The 18,000-nt window shown below is 34.9% G+C and overlaps 1 protein-coding gene across 1 annotated transcript in view; it reads right to left on the minus strand.

The window, feature by feature from the left end:
* SLC26A7 (solute carrier family 26 member 7) overlaps window positions 1–18,000 on the minus strand; it is a 115,012-nt gene that overhangs the window by 15,717 nt on the left and 81,295 nt on the right. Inside the window, exons 10-15 of the mRNA XM_082719408.1 lie at window positions 15,516–15,593; window positions 14,413–14,508; window positions 9,894–10,000; window positions 8,750–8,816; window positions 4,829–4,966; window positions 566–614 (exon numbers count right to left, since the gene is read on the minus strand). Coding sequence (XP_082575534.1) covers window positions 566–614; window positions 4,829–4,966; window positions 8,750–8,816; window positions 9,894–10,000; window positions 14,413–14,508; window positions 15,516–15,593 — 535 coding nt within the window. The remainder of the gene's footprint in view (window positions 1–565; window positions 615–4,828; window positions 4,967–8,749; window positions 8,817–9,893; window positions 10,001–14,412; window positions 14,509–15,515; window positions 15,594–18,000) is intronic.

The raw sequence follows: 18,000 nt of genomic DNA on the forward strand, positions 1-18,000 counted from the left end.
TGTCAATTGCCATTAAAATGTCCCATTGGAATTTTAATAAGGATTAAATTTATATTTATAAATCAATTCAACATAAATAAAACTAACACCTTTTCAATATTGAGTATTCTAACCAATGGACATTGCAATTCCCTTCCATTTATTTCTAAATACCATTTACTTACGTGCTGCAAGTATTTTTTTGTTGTTGCAAGTATTTTTAACACCTTGTAATAAAGTTTTACAATTCATCCTGTGTAGGTCTACCCATCTTTACTTAAATTTAATTGTAAAAATGAGTAGGGGGTAAGATGGAGGAGAGGAAGGGAAGGAGAAGGAGGAGTGAGGGAAGGGAGAGAAGACAGAGAAGAAAGGAGGAAGAGAGAAGTAGAAGTAGGAGGACGACTGGGGAGAAGAGCAGAACAAGGAAAGTAGAAGCAGATGGAGGGAGGGAGCGGAGGTGGAGCAGAGAGAGAAGGAAGAGGAGGGCAGTAGAGGGAGGCAGAATGGCAGGAGGAGGAAAGAGGACAGTGGTTTATACTCAAGACAGGACACTTGGATTTTTTTTTTTTTTAAGCTAACTCACCATTGCAGTTGCCGTTGGATAGAGAATTGAGCAATGTGTTTTGTTCACACTGAAATGAAAATGAATATAAATAACGTTATAAAAATTTACTTCTGTCCCTGAGAACAGCACATTTTTCTTTTCACCATAAATAATAAAAAAATGGGCTCTAAATATTATTTTTCACCAGTCCTTTTTTTTTAGAGTGATAAATACAACACCTTGAAATAATGAAGTGACCATTGGCTGTAAGTATTTATTAGCTGAGGAATTAACATCTATTACCAAGTTAGACTATCTTGTTTAGAATGTTTTCTGCAAGATTGTTTGACTTTTGATCAGGAATTAAAAATCTGCATCTCTTTTCACGTAATGTATCCAATCAGAAATTAACCTCATTAACACAACATTCTCTACAGAGAACCACTGACCATATATTTCATATTACGTGAAAGTGAACAGTTCACCTGCAGCTCCAAGAAAATGTCTGAGAAACAGTCCCAATTTATGGAAATGCTGAAAAATGAAAATAACTCTGCATCCTACAATTAAAGTTCTTTGAAAGTGACACTGATTGATGCCTCTAATGAAATCACATGCTATCTACTTCTCAAATGTTGTTGATGATGATGATGATGATAGTAATTGAAATTTTTGACTACTTGCTATATACCAAGGACTCTATATTAATTATTTAATCCTCAGAAAAATCCTATGAAGTTACTAATCTCATTTTCCATAAGAGGGAGCTAAAGATTGGAAAGGTTAAATAACTTGACCAAAGTCACAAAGCTGGTAAGAACCTTGGCTAAAACCAAAGCTCATGCTTTTCCATTCAGAACCTCACACTCTCCAGCACTATATACCACTTCTCCGAGACATCCCATCAGTTTCATCTTAAAGGCTGAGTAGAGAACATCTATTTTCTCTTCCTGATACGCAATGCTACAGCTGATATACTTTAATTCTGGCTCTGATGGTTGTCGGCTGTATTTCTACCAGGTAATTTTACATTTCTAAGTCTCAATCTTTGTTTTTTTGTAGCATTCCAGTAATACTGCTTACATTGCAGGGCTGGTGGTGATTGTTAGCCTAGTTAAAAGTACCAGTTCTTGAGAGACTTTCAGTGAATGTGAGTTACTTTTCCTTCCTCTTATTTTTAATCTTGTCTGAAATCTGTGCAAAAAAATTTCCAATAAGTTATGTAGATATTCCACCTTCCAGAAGGTGAAGCCCATCTCCACAATCTTCACGTTTGGGCTGCTACACCCTGATCTTATCATGATCAATTCTAATAGAAGGATACTCTACAAAATGCCTGACCAGTACTACTTAAAACTGTCAAGGTCAACAAAAAAGAAAAGTCTGGGACACTGTCACAGTGAAGCAGCATCTAAGGAGACAAGACAACTAAATAAAATGTAATATCCTAGATGGAATCCTGTAACAGAAAAAGGACAGTCTGTAAAACTAAAGAAATCTGAGTAAAACATGAACTTTAGTTAATGATAATGCATCATTGATTATGACAAGTATGTCATACTAACCCAAGATATTAATAACACCAAAAACTATATGGTGCAGGGTGTATAGGGACTCTCTATAATATGTTTCAATTTTTTTTGTATCTCTAAAACTGTTACAAAAAATAAAGTCTATTTAAAAAAATACCTGGTCTGAGTAAAAGAAAATTTTGGATAAACAACAAATTGAAACTTCCTTTGCCAAGTGAGCTCACAAACTGGTGACTATTACATGAGTTTCTATATATAACCTATATAATAATGACCATGAATCCAATAAACACTAGGACCCTGAGATCCTCCTAAGCTTCTACATTCAGGAAGATATTTAATGATGACATAGGAAATATATTGTCATAAAGTTTGACAAAACAGGAAATCCTTTATCAGTTTGTGTTTTGAATACAATATGATTCTTCTTGCCCTAGGGTGTTTTAAATGCCCTCCCATCACTGCCATCTGTTGAAAATGAGGCTGGGAGAGAAGACCAAGACCCCAGCAGAGCACCCCAGTTTAAGACAGAACTGTGGATCCCTGTATAGGGTGCAGCAAAAGGAGGCAAATCTGTAGTAGAAATTAACTGATACTGTCTTGTTACATTAAAACTGAAACTGGAACAAGCACAGGTCTTAAAACAAGAAGTAGATACCCCAGACAGTGTATGATAAGAATAATATGAGGTGTCCCAAAAAACATCTGTGCTACTCAAGACCATCCGTTTAACCATTCTGAATAAAGGTTCATCCCTGATTCCTCAGACAGAAGAGATTCCAGATTACCATGTGCATCCTTAGCGTATCCTTTAAATCTCGCAGTCTGTTAATACAGAATATTTGCATTATTCTCACTACAGTGAAACATACTCTCAAGAAATCCTTTCTTACCACCACAGAGTTCTGAGTTAAAGAATCCCTTTGGATGTCATTATGTACCAATAACTTAGATTCCCTGAACTCTACTTGATTATTAGACTCAAATTTCTTAAGTCCCAAGTAGGTAAAATCATGTATGTGGAACCTCTTCCCAGAAAGCTGCATTAATGCGGTTTATTTCTGACTTCATATGCTACGAGATAAACCATATGCCAACTTTCAATTTCTGAAAACACATTAGAACAACCTTTGTCTTTCAGGAAAATATTCAAAGGAAAATACTATCAACTACCAATAAATTACTGCTTATAAAAATATTCATGTCTCTACTAGTCATGATAAATCCTACAAAGAAGCATATCATTTCAAGAAGTAAATTTACATTTTGGTAAAATAAGACTACATGTTTCTTATGGGTTAATTAGGTTATTTGGAACTGTAGACAAATTTTCCCACAATATTATTGTGTATGGTGGTTGTGAACTTACATCAGCCACAAGAACCTACCTATCTCATAATAGAGCTAAACATTGCTATGAAGTAAGTATGGCTTTATAAAAGAAAGAGGCCTTGTATCCAACTTGAACAACTAGGAATGATGTCCATCTTAGGCATGAGTGCAAGTTCTTCTCAACCCAAAATCACAGGTAGGGTTCCTAGTAATCTGATGAAAGTGACATACTAAAGAGTAGAGAGGAAAAGACAAAGCTGGAGATATGCAGGCTGAGCCAGTCTCATAGGCTTGCAACCTGTGTGGTCATACAGGGTCCCATTCTTAGAAGGGTCTCCTACTTGGTTTAATGCTCTGTGAATGTCATCTTGAAACTCAATAATTGTTGAACAAGGGACCTCACATTTTCACTTTGCACCATGCCCAGCATATAATATATTTGATCCTGTGTTTAGGACCTCTGTGGGGTAGATCAGAATGAGGCCCAGAAGCAGAAAGCTGCAAGGATCAGGAAAATGTTACTAGACAGCTTCTGCAATGCTAGAAATGGGAGAGTCAATACTTCTAGGTACTGGAGTGACGGGATAATATACACTCAAGGACACAGGAGAAAGAGACTTGTGTAATCTGAAGTAGTCAAGGAAAAGCTTCATGGAGAGGGTACTACTTGCACTCAAACTAATAATATTAGTTAAGATTTTATAGCATTGAGTAGACCAGACTTTATTCTGAGTGCCTTGTATATATTAACTCATTTAATCATCCTGATTATAGATCAGGAAACTATATCACAGAAGGTTTAATAACTTAGTTAATTTCCCACAGCTCATCAATGTTAAACCCAAACAGCTTCGCTCGAAAGTCCATGCTTAAGGGCTTAAGGATTCAAATAATCACAGATAGCTTATTTACATACAATCAACCTGATGCGCATTTGATATCTCTGTTAATGAAGATAACTTGTGCAGATAAGGAATGCTAGTTTTTTATAATAATACAAAATTTAATAATATAATATTTAGTAATATAATATAATATTTAGTAATATAATAATTACAAAATGATGGCAACAGTTAACACATCGCTGAAGTCATTTATCATATTCTATCTCTTAGATTTGGATATGGCTCTTCTTTCTCTTGGTAAAAAGGTCCTTTAGGGTAAGTGATTTGCTTATTTATTCTTCTCAGGGCTATAATACCTAGTACACATGTCCACTAGATATATGCTGAGGGAAGGAATGAGTGGATGAATGAAAGTAATTACCTAAAAACTAACTACAAGAACCAAATGAAAAGTTTAACATGACAGAAGGCTTTGCTGAGGGAGAGGTCTCCAAGCACTCTTTAATGTGTTATATTTCATGATTCATGTCTTAGTATCATGATATACGGTTATTTGTAGTACATTATTGTAATCATGAACTAGCTGATCCTACCTTGCTGACATCATCCAGTAGCTGGTTGCTCACATTTTCTTTTTGGATTATGGTCATTATATCAGTATGAAACTTCTTTGCATTCAGGAAAACAAGAGGGTTGTTTATTGAGACAATTTTCACCTGCTGCAGGGTTTCCTTTTGGAGGAAAAGAGGAATAAATTCAAAATTCTGAATGAAATAAGAGGATAACTCTATCTAAAGAATCTAAATCTTATAAATCCAAATATCACTCAATGATGGAAGCAGTTTCTTAGCCAAGGTTGTCATTATTATAACTTATTTGGAGAACTTAGTATATTATCATGCTTCTTAGGAAAAACATGCACTTCCTCTTTACTAAAAAGCATTAATAACTATGAGATGATCCTGCATCTTTTCAGAAAATGGCCCTTATTCCTATGGATTTGAGGAAAGCAGCACCCTAGGATATCCAAAGAGTACCAGGAAGCCCTGTTTTCCCAAAAGTACCTCTTCCGTACAATCTAGAAATCAAAATTTCATTCACCTGATCATCAGGGTTTTGTTTTTTGTTTTGTTTTGTTTTTTGTTTTTTTAATGAAAATCTGCCCTAAAGGGTCAACTCTCAGTCATTTACCTCATAAAGACATAGCTTTCTTTTGGCTGGAATTATAACCTTACAAGCAATTATAGTCCTAACTAGGAGAAAGAAACCAAGAGGAGGTATGGGGAATTTGGCTTCACGTGGAGCAGGCCTGGGTTACACCAGACTGCCAGGACACAGTAGGAGATGCAGGAAGGGAGAAGAAAAAGCTTCCAAACAAAATGTGCCTGCTTTGGCCACTGCCCAGGTCTTCCTGGCACCAACTGGTTGTATGCACCTGAAATCCTGCTCTCCATGATCTTTGGGGCAGGGGTCTGACCTAGAAATCAAGAAGCTGGTTAAGTTCTGTGAAATAACTCCTTACCAATTAAATAAAGAGATACTCCTTCAGGCTTTAGTACTTGCATAGAAGAGGAAACCCAGGGAATACAGAAGCATACAGTCAGAGAAAGAAAGAAAATATTAGGTGTTACTCTTCAGCTTCCTCATCTTCTAAGTAGGTACATTTTTAAACTACATAGTCTTAAAACATATCTATGGCTACACAACTGATTAAACTCTAGAAAGTGAGATTTGCTACAAATAAACTATTCCAGAAAGCAAAAACCTTACATTATCAGATTAACTTTCAATCAAGAGTAAATCTCTTACAGAGAAAGATAAATCAAGAAGCCGACTATTAATTATAAAGAAGAAACTGATAGCTACCAGAGGAGAGGAGGATAAGGAGTTGGGTGAAATAGGTGACTGGGATTAAGGAGGGCACTTGTGATGAGCACCAGATGATGTTGGAAGGGGTGAATCACTATATTGTAGACCTGAAACTAATATAACATTGTGCATTAACTCACTGGAATTTTAAAAAAAAAAAAAACTTTTTAAAAAAGAGTAACTCTCTTACAAACCAAAAATAAAACAATTCCTGGGCCTGTAATACTTAGTTATCATGAAGCCCCCGTATCAGGAATACCTGGGTGGCTCAGTTGGCTAAGTGTCTTCCTTTGGCTCAGGTCATGATCCCAGGGGCCTAGGATCAAGAGCAGCATTGGGCTCCCCATTCAACAGAGAGCCTGCTTTCCCCCTACCTCTGGTGCTCCCCCTGCTTATTCATTCCATCTCTTTCTCTCTGTCAAATAAATAAAATCTTTGGGGGTGGGGAAGAAAAAGCCCCACATTGAAGATCAACCCACCAATCATACCACATGATTGGGCCAATATGTTGCTTTAAGTTTACTTTTTTAAAAACAGGTATTTGTTTAGGAATAAAGATTCAAATTGTGTTATAAAAGAAATTCTCATCGGGGTTGAGTTCACTCCAAAAGAGATCTCCCCCAAGTCAAGGACATTTGTTTCAAATGAAGAGGTGGGAGACCATGAACAGAGGAGGGGAGTGGTGGACCATTGCCATGCTTGAAGTTGGCTAAAAACTCCACCTAAACAGCTCATGTTCAAAATCTCACTCTGAGAAAGTCAATTATCATATAGTTTCACATACTTGTGCAACATAAGGAATAACATGGAGGACATTAGGAGAAGGAAAGGAAAAGTGAATTGGGGGAAATAGGAGGGGGAGATGAACCATGAAAGACTGTGGACTCTGAGAAACAAACTGAGTGTTTTGGGGGGGATCGGTGAGCCTGGTAGTGGGTATTAAGGAGGGCATGTATTACATGGAGCACTGGGTGTTGTACATAAACAATGAATCTTGGAACACTGCATCAAAAACTAATGATGTGTTTTATGGTGACTAACATAACATAATTTAAAAAAATTTCACTCTGAGCTTTCTTTCCCTCTTATTTTTAATACAAAATACTAAATAATTAGTGAAGATAATATTCCAAGAAAATTAACATTTCCATGTGACACAGTTATTATTCAGGTATGTGACTACACTGGAACCAATGTTTAAAGATGTGTGAATTTTGACATTTTTATCTTCCTAAAAATCCTCTCATTCACTTGCCCATATGTTTAACCTGGAAAGAAGGAACAGATTAGACAGAATTTATTCTTCTGCATAATCTTTAAGCTGAAAAATGGTCAAACTGGAATTCTATTTCCAAGCTACAAATGTCAAGGGTAATGTGCATAGTTGTATGTGTAGAGTGGATACACAGAGGCTTCTAGGGGCCCAAGAGCCAGTCTAGGACTTTGTGTGAGCACTAAATTCTCATGGAAAATTTAAAGAAAGAAAAGAAAGGCATCACTGGTGGAAAGCTTGAGCCTGGGACACTCTTAGGGCTCTGTACTCTAATATCTCTCTATGAAGCAAACTTTTTCACACTTATTAAAAACACAAGCCATAATGTATGTAAATACTGAATCGCTATGTTATATACCTGAATCTAATACAATAATATGTATATGCTAATTATTCAATTTACACACACACACACACGCATGCATGTTCATGTGTAAACATGTGCGCCATTTCCCTGCATGTCACAGAAGGACTCCTGGCGCTACTTCCTACTTCCTGTCTACTCAGAAATACCCTGACAATAGGTCCTTCTGGTGGAATGCCAGTTCTCTTTGTTCTGAAGGCAATCATGAGGTACGAAAACAAATAAATAAGATAAATAGAAGGGGAAACAACAACAACAACAACAACAACGGTTAGTCACACATTTACAAAGTAGGTTCAAAGTGCAGACAATTTTTTTAAATTGGCAAAATATTTAAGTCAACATCTTTCCCCTCACCTTAAACTTGTTTGGGCCATCCTTCAGAATATATAAGTTATGTAAGAATAGAACTCAAACACAACTGGCCTGTTCAAACATGCACAGGCAAGACTATTTCCATAAGCTGTTTCCTTAAAAAAGATGTCCACTGCTCAAGAAACCAATTCTATTAGCATTCCATAACCATTGGACTTAATTACCCTCTGCTAATAATGCAATCTAATTGTGTTTAAAAAAAATAAAGCAATACCATGATCCAACCTTGCTTTATTCTCTTCTTTATTCCCTATCTTCTTCCATAATTTAATTCAGAATAGACTATTTGTCTAGTTTGACTATTTTATGCAACTTAGCTAATGGAAGAGGTTTCCAAATGTCTGAACTAATCTGGACAAAGATCCCATTGTGAACTGTAGTTCTATGACTATCATCTCAGCGGAATATTTACACAAGATTTTTGTTGTTGTTCTGTTGATTTTTTGCATGTCAACCGCCATGTGTATGGTGGTCACAGATACCATGGAAAGTTCATGCCAATTAAAAATAAAATTATCACGAATTTAAAATCACCATCTACTTAAAATCCATTATCTACTTATGATACCTTAAAACTATCTGAACTACAGAAATTTTTAATAATTACACAAAGGAAAAGAAAAAGAAACTTACACCATCCATTTCAGTCTTCACTTTCAATTCCATTTCTTTCATGTTTTTTATACTCAGAGTCTTTGCCCTAGAATTCAGTCAGATAAAAATAAAATGGCATTTCTGAATCACTACATTAGCAATGAAAATGTAAAAAGGATGTCATTTTAACAAATAGAACTTATCTGTAATGGTTAAAATCCTACATCCCATTTGTTCATAAAACATTGTTAATTCTATATTTCTCTGGGATCCTCAGGAATAGAGAGTAACACTGGAGACATCTAGGTAGAGATTAACCATTATAATTTACCTCATCTGGGTTCCCAGAACCCTATATGTCCAAGCCACAAGAGGTAGATTGACCCAAAGGGTAATAAGAGAGTGGACAGTGTTTGGGAAAATCTTGTTTTAGGGGAAAAAGAAGTAAAGAGGGAATCAGTGGCAAGATAGGACCGGATACTAATAAATTTACACAGATTTCTATAAAAATCTCTCTATAGAATCTATAGAGGTAAAACTAAAAATGTTTTTGAAGTATGTTATTTCACAAAGAATTTCAAGGGAAGGATGAGAAATGAGTAGAAGCATTATCAGGTGATAAACACTTGAAGTAGAAAAATAACTGGCCAAAATAGGGGAATGGTCTACAGATGTTCAGTAGAAATCTTCAATAAATTATCTAGAGCTCTTCAATAAATTATCTAACTTATCTTTAATAAATTATCTAGTTCTTCAATAAATGATTATGTATATTATATATATATATTTATGTATATTATATATATAAATTTGACTTCTGAAAAATTTACTGAAGTTATTCAACTTTCTAAATGATTAAATTTTATATAGTCACTGCATAATATATCACCTTCACTTGATTAAAATAAAAACAGCTCTGCAGCACAGTGTATGGGTATGGGTTAATTTATTTACTTTGATAGATTTTATATTTACTTTATAGTGTGGACAAGATAAGTCTCTTCATTAAGACCAAAATTGTTATATATTGTATGTAGAGAAAATTTTTCCTTTCATCTCTAATTCTCTGATACCAACTAAAACATGAGCATAGCACTCAATATTCCACAGATATAAAAGTAACTGGCAATATCATTGACTTTGCTGCTGTGTCAAATTAGACAGCATTTAAGTAAGATCTTACCTTGGGAAGCGACCGATAACGATAGCTATGGTACAGACCACACCGAACAGCAGCCCCACGTTGGCAGCAAAGCATATTGTAAATACATATGTACTGACCCAGATGCCCTGAAAGAGAAGGAGGAAATAAGAGATACGAGTCCTTTGGTAATTTCTCATCTTTCTCATGATCGCTAAATTCCTCACAATCTTATTCTACAACATTTCTGTGACCAAATCTCTCAGCAAGAATATATTATTTAAAAAGGGGTAAACAGAAGCCCGGGACAGAGAGACGAATCCTGGTCCCATCAGACTCCCAGCAGCAAAAGTGGGGAAAAGACACATTCTTTCATTTCTAGAAACTGCCAGCCCCTACTAGTGCAATCCCCAACAACACTTCCTTTCAGATCTGTAAATATTTGGTGGATGTGTATGGTTCAAAAGCATAATTTCCCACTGTTTCCTCATTTAATGTAATATTACAAGCAATTGTTAGCAGATTTTTGGTCATTCCCCACAATGCCTGTGTTCTAAGATTGTTATACAAAGAACTAATGTAGTTTATTACTACATAAGACCCTCAAAGCCTAACAGTTAAAATGACTAAATCTACACTACCAATGACTCTTTTAGATCAGCCACTATAGAGATTGGTATAATTTTATTTGCAAGGGGCGACTTCTTATGACATTGTGAAAGCTGAACATTCTGGGCCAATTTAGGCCTCGGGAATATTTCAAAAGATGGCAAGAAAATTATTTTTCTCCAGTTGGGATTCCAACATTATTCAACATTATTACAGTTTTGTCCAACTACTGAAATGACAATCTATCACAAAATATTGTATTATAGTTGACATTTCTAAGTTTATTGTTGGCCCAAAAAAAAAAAATCTTTAAAAGCAAAATAATTTGGAAATCCAGGAGGTTTTATTTCTTAAACACAATATCCTGCATTCATCAAATATTAGACCAACAAAATGTTCAAGCTTTCTCTTTTCCCTAAATTATTTGCATCACTTTTACCTATGCATACAATTCTAAAATTAATTTCTTTCTGTCCAGATGGCTATATTAGAACTTTAAAACATCTTCAACAACCTAATTCAATTTCATATGCAAATGAAAAAGTTAGAAACTTCTCTATAATCTGAAGATAGCACAGATTTTTGTGGGGCGGGGTGAGACAAGTTTGAAGCAAATGTTTCTAAATAGCATTTTTTACATGCTTCTCCTTTGTATTATTTAACTAAATGGAGCTTGAGTGGTTCTTTGTGATGGGCTATTTAGAAAAGCCAAGCCCTTGAAAGTAAATGGAGAAATTTTTTTCTATAAAATTCTTTTTGATATAGAAGAAACAAAAATCTGAAGTAAAAAGAGAAAATATATTTTGAGTTTTCTCATGTTCAGATCCATCACCAAGAAATGTAATGCTAAGTTAGGACTTACTATGACATCATCCTCAGCCTGTCATCTCATAGGTTAGACACTGAGATGTTTTTCCTCTATTCAGGCAAAAAGACAATCATTTGCGTCTTTTATATGTATACAGTGTAATTTTCCCCCCGAATGAGTTACATTATGCTTCATCACATGCAAAATAAGGCTGTAAGTTTTTGATCATTACTTCAACTTGCCATGATTGCTTTGTTTCTTACTCATCCCTTAATGCTGACTGAACCCGCCTGGGTGTGGCAGAATAAGATTTTACCCAAAAGCTTTATAAGTCCAATTCCTCATGGCCAACCTCCATGATTCAATATAGCATAGGGAACTGAGGATCCTGGTTCCTGCCATTTAAAAAAACCACAGAGCCCAGAGGCCATGATTCATCAGAGCAACCAAAAATTTTGGTACCATCTGGTTCTATTTTTTAAAGCATATTTACTCTCCCACAATATCATCTATTGTAAGTTGGGTTCACAATGCTTAAGTTGTTTCCTGGGGCTACATTTATAGCTTTGAAAAAAATACCAAATGTAAATTAACAACATAGCCAGTATACAGTTCCATTGGTTAACGTAAGTCCCATAACTATTCTGTAATATCTATTAAAGATCCAAATGTTGTTGTCACAGCTATAAGGGATTAGTTAACTCCCAGCCTCCTATTTTTTTCATTATGTGTTCCCACTTGATCCCTCTTCTATTAGCACTCACAACCCCTAAACACAAGCTAACTCCAAAGCTGACCTCAAGTAGGAAATACATAAACTCATAAACCCTTATATATTTGAGCAGCTACTCAATCACTTCATCTCTTCTTGATCTGTTCTGGTGATTGATATACATTATTATATTTCTGTAGATGTGAATTCTATTCCCACTGTTCAGTTACTCAAACTCAGCTCTGAGCCCATGGTCTCCATTTTGGATTCCTATTTCCTCATTACCTCAGAGAATGTTTTGATCTACAGCTCAAAGTGGAATCATTACTCAACTATAAACAATTTAAAGTAATAAAAATTTCTGACTTTTCATGTGAGGACTGCTTACATGATTTTCTTAAACTTTCAACCTTCAAATTGTTTTACATATATAAACATCTTTGGTAACTTCACTTCCATGATATTTTAGGTATCTATTGAATAATCTGGACATATTCTGTCTACTGGGTAATATAATCTATATACAAAAAAGTCTGTGCAATATTCTTACTATAAATGCTATGCCCAGATTGCATCCCAATCATCAATGGCTTCTCACTGTTAAATTCCTTAGCAACTAAAAAATATCTGTCCACTTCAACCTTGTATATAATCCTTAATTCTGAGATAAAAAGGACACATCACTCTCATAGAAACTTGATGCTGGGTGTTCAACCACAAGAAATATTCTGATAATATTACCAAACATCATGGTAAGAAAGAACTTCACTGAACATCCATTCAGTAAAACTAATTCACATAAAATAACCAAAAAAAAAAAAAAATCATGTTAACTTGTGATTTCTCTGTCTTATCCCTCAATACCTGCAGATAGCACCAGGTCTAAAAAGTCCTATGGGAAAGGATTTTAGACTCATCACCTTTTGATGATGTCTCACTGCCCTCAGAATGAAGTCTAGTCTTCTTCGCACAACATTAGCAGCCTTTCCAAGTCCAACTCATTCTTAAGTTTTGCAACCCCATCTGTCACTACTCCCACCCTCACACTAGATGTTCTACCCATCATTTCCTGGGAAAAAAACCTTTCCTGACATCACTCCCCTTCCAATATGGTCATGTGCTCCCTCTTATGTAATTAATGCATTCCTTAGAAATACCTTTATCATAGTTATCAAATAGCTTATTCAGTAAGTCTACATCCTCTAATTTCTCTATATCCATGTGCTACCTCACACATATCACCTTTAAAAAGCCATGATCTTCCATGAGTCTGGCTAATTTTAATCTTTTGGCCTGCCTATCAAATACTGTTCCTTCAAGTCTCAGTTCACATTTTAGCTGTCAGACTCTTTCATTTGGACCAGTCCAAATTAAATGCTCTAGCCTCCATTTGTTCCCCCAGAACTAAACTTGTACTTTTGCTTGAGGTCACATTGTATCATGCTTTGCATAATAAGTTGATGTTTCTATGTCTGCTTCTACACAAATATTCTGGAATATATATATAAGTGAATATAAGTGTCTGGAGGAGACAAATAGTTCTTTATTTATCTCTGAATTCCCCATGGCACCTGGCCTTGTACTTTGGTAGAGTAACACTTAGCCTTGGGAGATATATTATGAAAATAGGCACCAGCACAAATAATCCCCCCAAAGTCTCTCTGAGCAAAGAATCTAAAGGAGGGGAAAGATATAGACAACTGCATTTCAATACGGTGAATGCCATGATAGAGCTAAATAAAGGGTACTTATGAAATACTTCACCTATATTGGAAATGTAAAGTATTTTGGATGCTCCTGCATAGATACATTTCTCTAGAATATGTATGTTAAACATTTCTGTTAGTAAAAGCCACACTTGATCATTGATCAGTAATATTTAATCTCTTGCTGGCAACATCCTATTAACATAACGCTCCTCCCAATGTAACCCCTTTAAAACTAAGTTCGTGAGACTATATTTAGAATAAATATGGTCATTGTTAAGATGTTCAACCTATATTAATGCAATACATTTCTTAGCAATTAGTGATAGTTTTTCATATGTGTTCTATTAGTGTGTGCTTCCTTGATGAGCTTCATTTCCAGAATCAATTCAAAATAGAAACTGAGAATCCCTAATTCAAGTTAGTTAGCATTTCATTAAAAGTTCTCAAACAACACATCAATCAAAATTTGACAAAATTCCATTTCTGTTCTTATATACCTCAAATAAATGAGTATTTTCTATTTTACAGTCTATATATTTACAAAAATAGTTTACTTTCTATATTTTAATGCCTTTATTAAGAACTTAAAAAATAAATGGTAGCTTATGAAGTATACAAGTTTCAAATGGCCAAAAGTATTTTCTGCAAATAAAAATATTACAGTTGATTTTGCAATGCATGTTAAAGCCAAAGAAGGAAATTTTAGGTCAAATTTCTACTTACCCAATCAATTTTATCCACATTCCAATATTTTTTTAAGTCTCGAAACTGTATTAGCATTCCCTTCAGTCCCACAACAATAATACTTGCAAGAACACACTACAAATAGGAAAAAAGTTGATGAAGAAATAAGATAAAGATTTTAATCTGAATTTTAAAAGATTAAGGAATTTTTATGCCTTTGTTTTTAAAGTACTTACTAGAGAAAAGCAATCACCATTTAGAAGACTAAAGCAATATTCATTTTGTTTAGAACTAGCCTATTATTATACTTTAGGAATATAATATCAATTCTAGAAAATCACAGTATAAAATTTATGTCATTGTAAAACATAAGAAAGAAAGAAAAGAAAAGTAATGAATTATAAGGGTGCATGTTATAAAGCCAAATGTCCTCTTAACTTTAATTAGCCACTGCCATTTGAGTTTGTTGCAAAAAAATTAAATATTTATATTATATATTTCTTTATAATTGCCTTCAGCACCAATGATCTGGTATCACATGTGGATATTTATAACTCTCTTGAAAAGTGAACTTGATTATTAGATCTGCTGTGGAAATGATTGATACTCACTATATTAATGAAGAATTAGAACAAGACAGGAATGAGATGATCTCTGGCTCTCTGAAGACCGGGATCTTATTTGGGTCACTTCAGTGCCCCAGACTTATAAAAAGCACAGTGGTGTTCTGGGTCACTTTGTATAAAGATATCAAGGGTGGCAAGATGTATTTTGTTCCTTACTCCCTTGCTCTACACACATTTTTCTAACAGTCTGAGTTCTGATAAAATTCTCCCAAAGTCTGTGCCTTATACACCAGAGATTGCCCAGTTCTGCCCTCCAAACAAGCACAGAATAAATCTAATTCCACAATGCCATTTTTACACATAAGTCTAAGAAACAGAAAACAGCCACGGACTCTTCCCTTTCTTCACCCATCAAATGTGGTCTCTGTCCAACCCCCTCCTCCATTCAATCATTACTTCTGTCACATGGTTTTCAGATGTAGGGCCATTGAGACTACTCTTCTAAGACATTTTAATATACAATGATTTCATTAAAAGTAAAGTTAAAAAGTAAATAATAAAAAAGTACTACCATACCATGGGCAGCCAGTAAAGCAAGGGTCCTACCGCGTAGATAACTATCAGGACAAGAATGCAAGATATTAAACAAGCCACCTGTAAAAAACAGGACAGATGAAAAAGAAAGCTTTGAACTTTATTATTCCAAAGTCATAGGGGAAAATAAAATTCTTAGTTCATCTTGATTATAAGAGACCAAATGTTGGAACATGATTGCTAAATTGCATAGACTCCCATTATCTATAGTTTGCAGCTGAGGGAACCCAAACATGACAGCTGACAAATTGTTGCAATCAAATTAAGTCAGTGATGAGAGAAAAGCAATTCCACACAAAGAAATAGGACACCATCAACTTTTATCACACATCATAGCAATGGCTTTTTTTGTTTAATAGTGAAAGTGACATTTCAATTAAAAGTCCGTTAGCCTGTTGTTGTTCAGCTTGACTCTCCCCATTTCCTAGCGAGTTGTTTGAATAATAACTGAATATGCAGCTTAGGGTTTTTCTCCGCTGATGATAAATTTCCACTGAAGCATTTACTCTCTTTGGAGTTCTTTGTTAAGAAGGGTTCTAGTATGAAGCAGTTATATGGGATTATAGGAGCAGTCTCTGCAGTCAAGTAGACTTAACTTTATTAATCCTGAAGAGTCATTAGTATCAGGTTCCAACCAACTCAACCTGCTGACAAAAGGCAATTCAGAACCCCTGACTCCTAGCTATGCTCCACTTGATGGAGAATCTGATTCCACATAAACAAATGTGCATGACTTAGTAAAAACATTTAGCTAAATTGTCAGCCTAATGAGAGAAAAGAGGTTCACAGGGCCACAAAGATGCCCAGAATATCATTAAGGACATAGCAAGAGAATCAGGATCTAGTAGGATGGCTAAAGTAAAAAATAAAATTATAAACCATCAATCAATATTAAGGATTGACATGGACTCAAAGCAACTAGAGCTGCCAGACTCTTTGCTGGTGGGGATGTAGTATAGTACAACCACTTTCAAAGGAGTTTGACAGTTTCTTATATAGTAATACATACACCCACATGTGTCTCAGAACTACCTAAGAGAAATGAAAACACATGCCCATGCAAATACCTATATGTAAATATTTATATCAGCTTTATTCATAAACTGAGAACTATAACGTAAATGTTGATCCCTTGGTGAACAGATAAGCAAATTGTGGTACATCCACACAACAGAATATTACTCAGTAATAAAATAAAAGAACAGACTACTAATATATGCAACAGTATGGATGAAACTCAAAACCATTAAGCTGAGTGAAAGTAGACACAGTTTCATTTCATATTTACTGGAACTCTTCTCCAGCACTCCCCAGCATATAAAGAGGAAAAATAATTCTTCTGTGGGAAACAAATCATTACGGAACCAAAATCACTCATAAAACAAGTCATAGTACACCTAACCATTACAGTGATCTTTTAGGAATAACTGGTTATTTTACAGAAGAATTTTTAAACAACAAAATATGTCTGACATTCCAGTAGGCTAGAGAAAGGCCGGTGTCAGAGAGCAGCAGATCATAGGATTTATGTAGATGGCTCAGTAAGTGAAGTACGTTTATGGAAAGAAAAGGGTACCGAATGCAAAGGTTTATTTATTTCATGAAAAAAGATAATGAATGGCTTGCGCCCCTGTTATGAGACTCTTCACTCAATACACTTACAGTGTACTTGAAAATAAAACTCTTAATCTTAGTCGTAGATATGAACTTTGGACAGCTATTGTGTAAACTCCTTTGGAAGGGTTTGAGGCATAAGGAGGCAAAGTGACTAGTCCAAGGTCTTAGAATCTGGGAGCCAGAAGGCATATGGATTATAAGCCAAATTGGGATCCATAAAACTAAATGTATTTTAAGGTTCTTAAATATCTTATAATTCACTGAAGCTGTTATAGAAATTACTACCAAAGTAAATAATTTTATTTTAAAACACTAAATTACAGCTACCTTTGGCCTTTTCTCTGATATTTAACTGACCTTTTGTTTACCTGATGCTTTGTAGGTACGTCAACAATTATGCACTCACTGAATTACAATTTCAATCATTGTTGAAATAAGTCAAGAGCTAAATGGATGTTATTTCCAAAGGTGAAAAATATTATTTATGGTACCTTTGATGGTAAGTCATTTAATGAAATAGATCATATAAACAAATTGCTTAACTCCTTCAATGCACTTGCCTCATCCCTGTTGATGCCCTAGCTCAAAATATAAGTGTATGTAATTGCACAAGAAATTTTTATCAGTTCTGCCCAGTGTATCTACTCCTCAGGCATAGAAATCAATAATATAACAGTTTCTGCCCTCAAAGTTCTCAAAATACTGACATTCATTGTGTCTCCAATCAAGACCCCCAGATGCTGAAGTATAGAGTTATAAAAAATCTTTGAGGTCACACAGTCCAAGTCATCATTCATAGATGGCTGACTCAGCAACTGTACAAGAGGTTGAACAGAGATCAATATTTGCA

Source organism: Mustela nivalis, assembly GCF_964662115.1.
Source record: "Mustela nivalis genome assembly, chromosome: 2".
NCBI lineage: Eukaryota > Metazoa > Chordata > Mammalia > Carnivora > Mustelidae > Mustela > Mustela nivalis.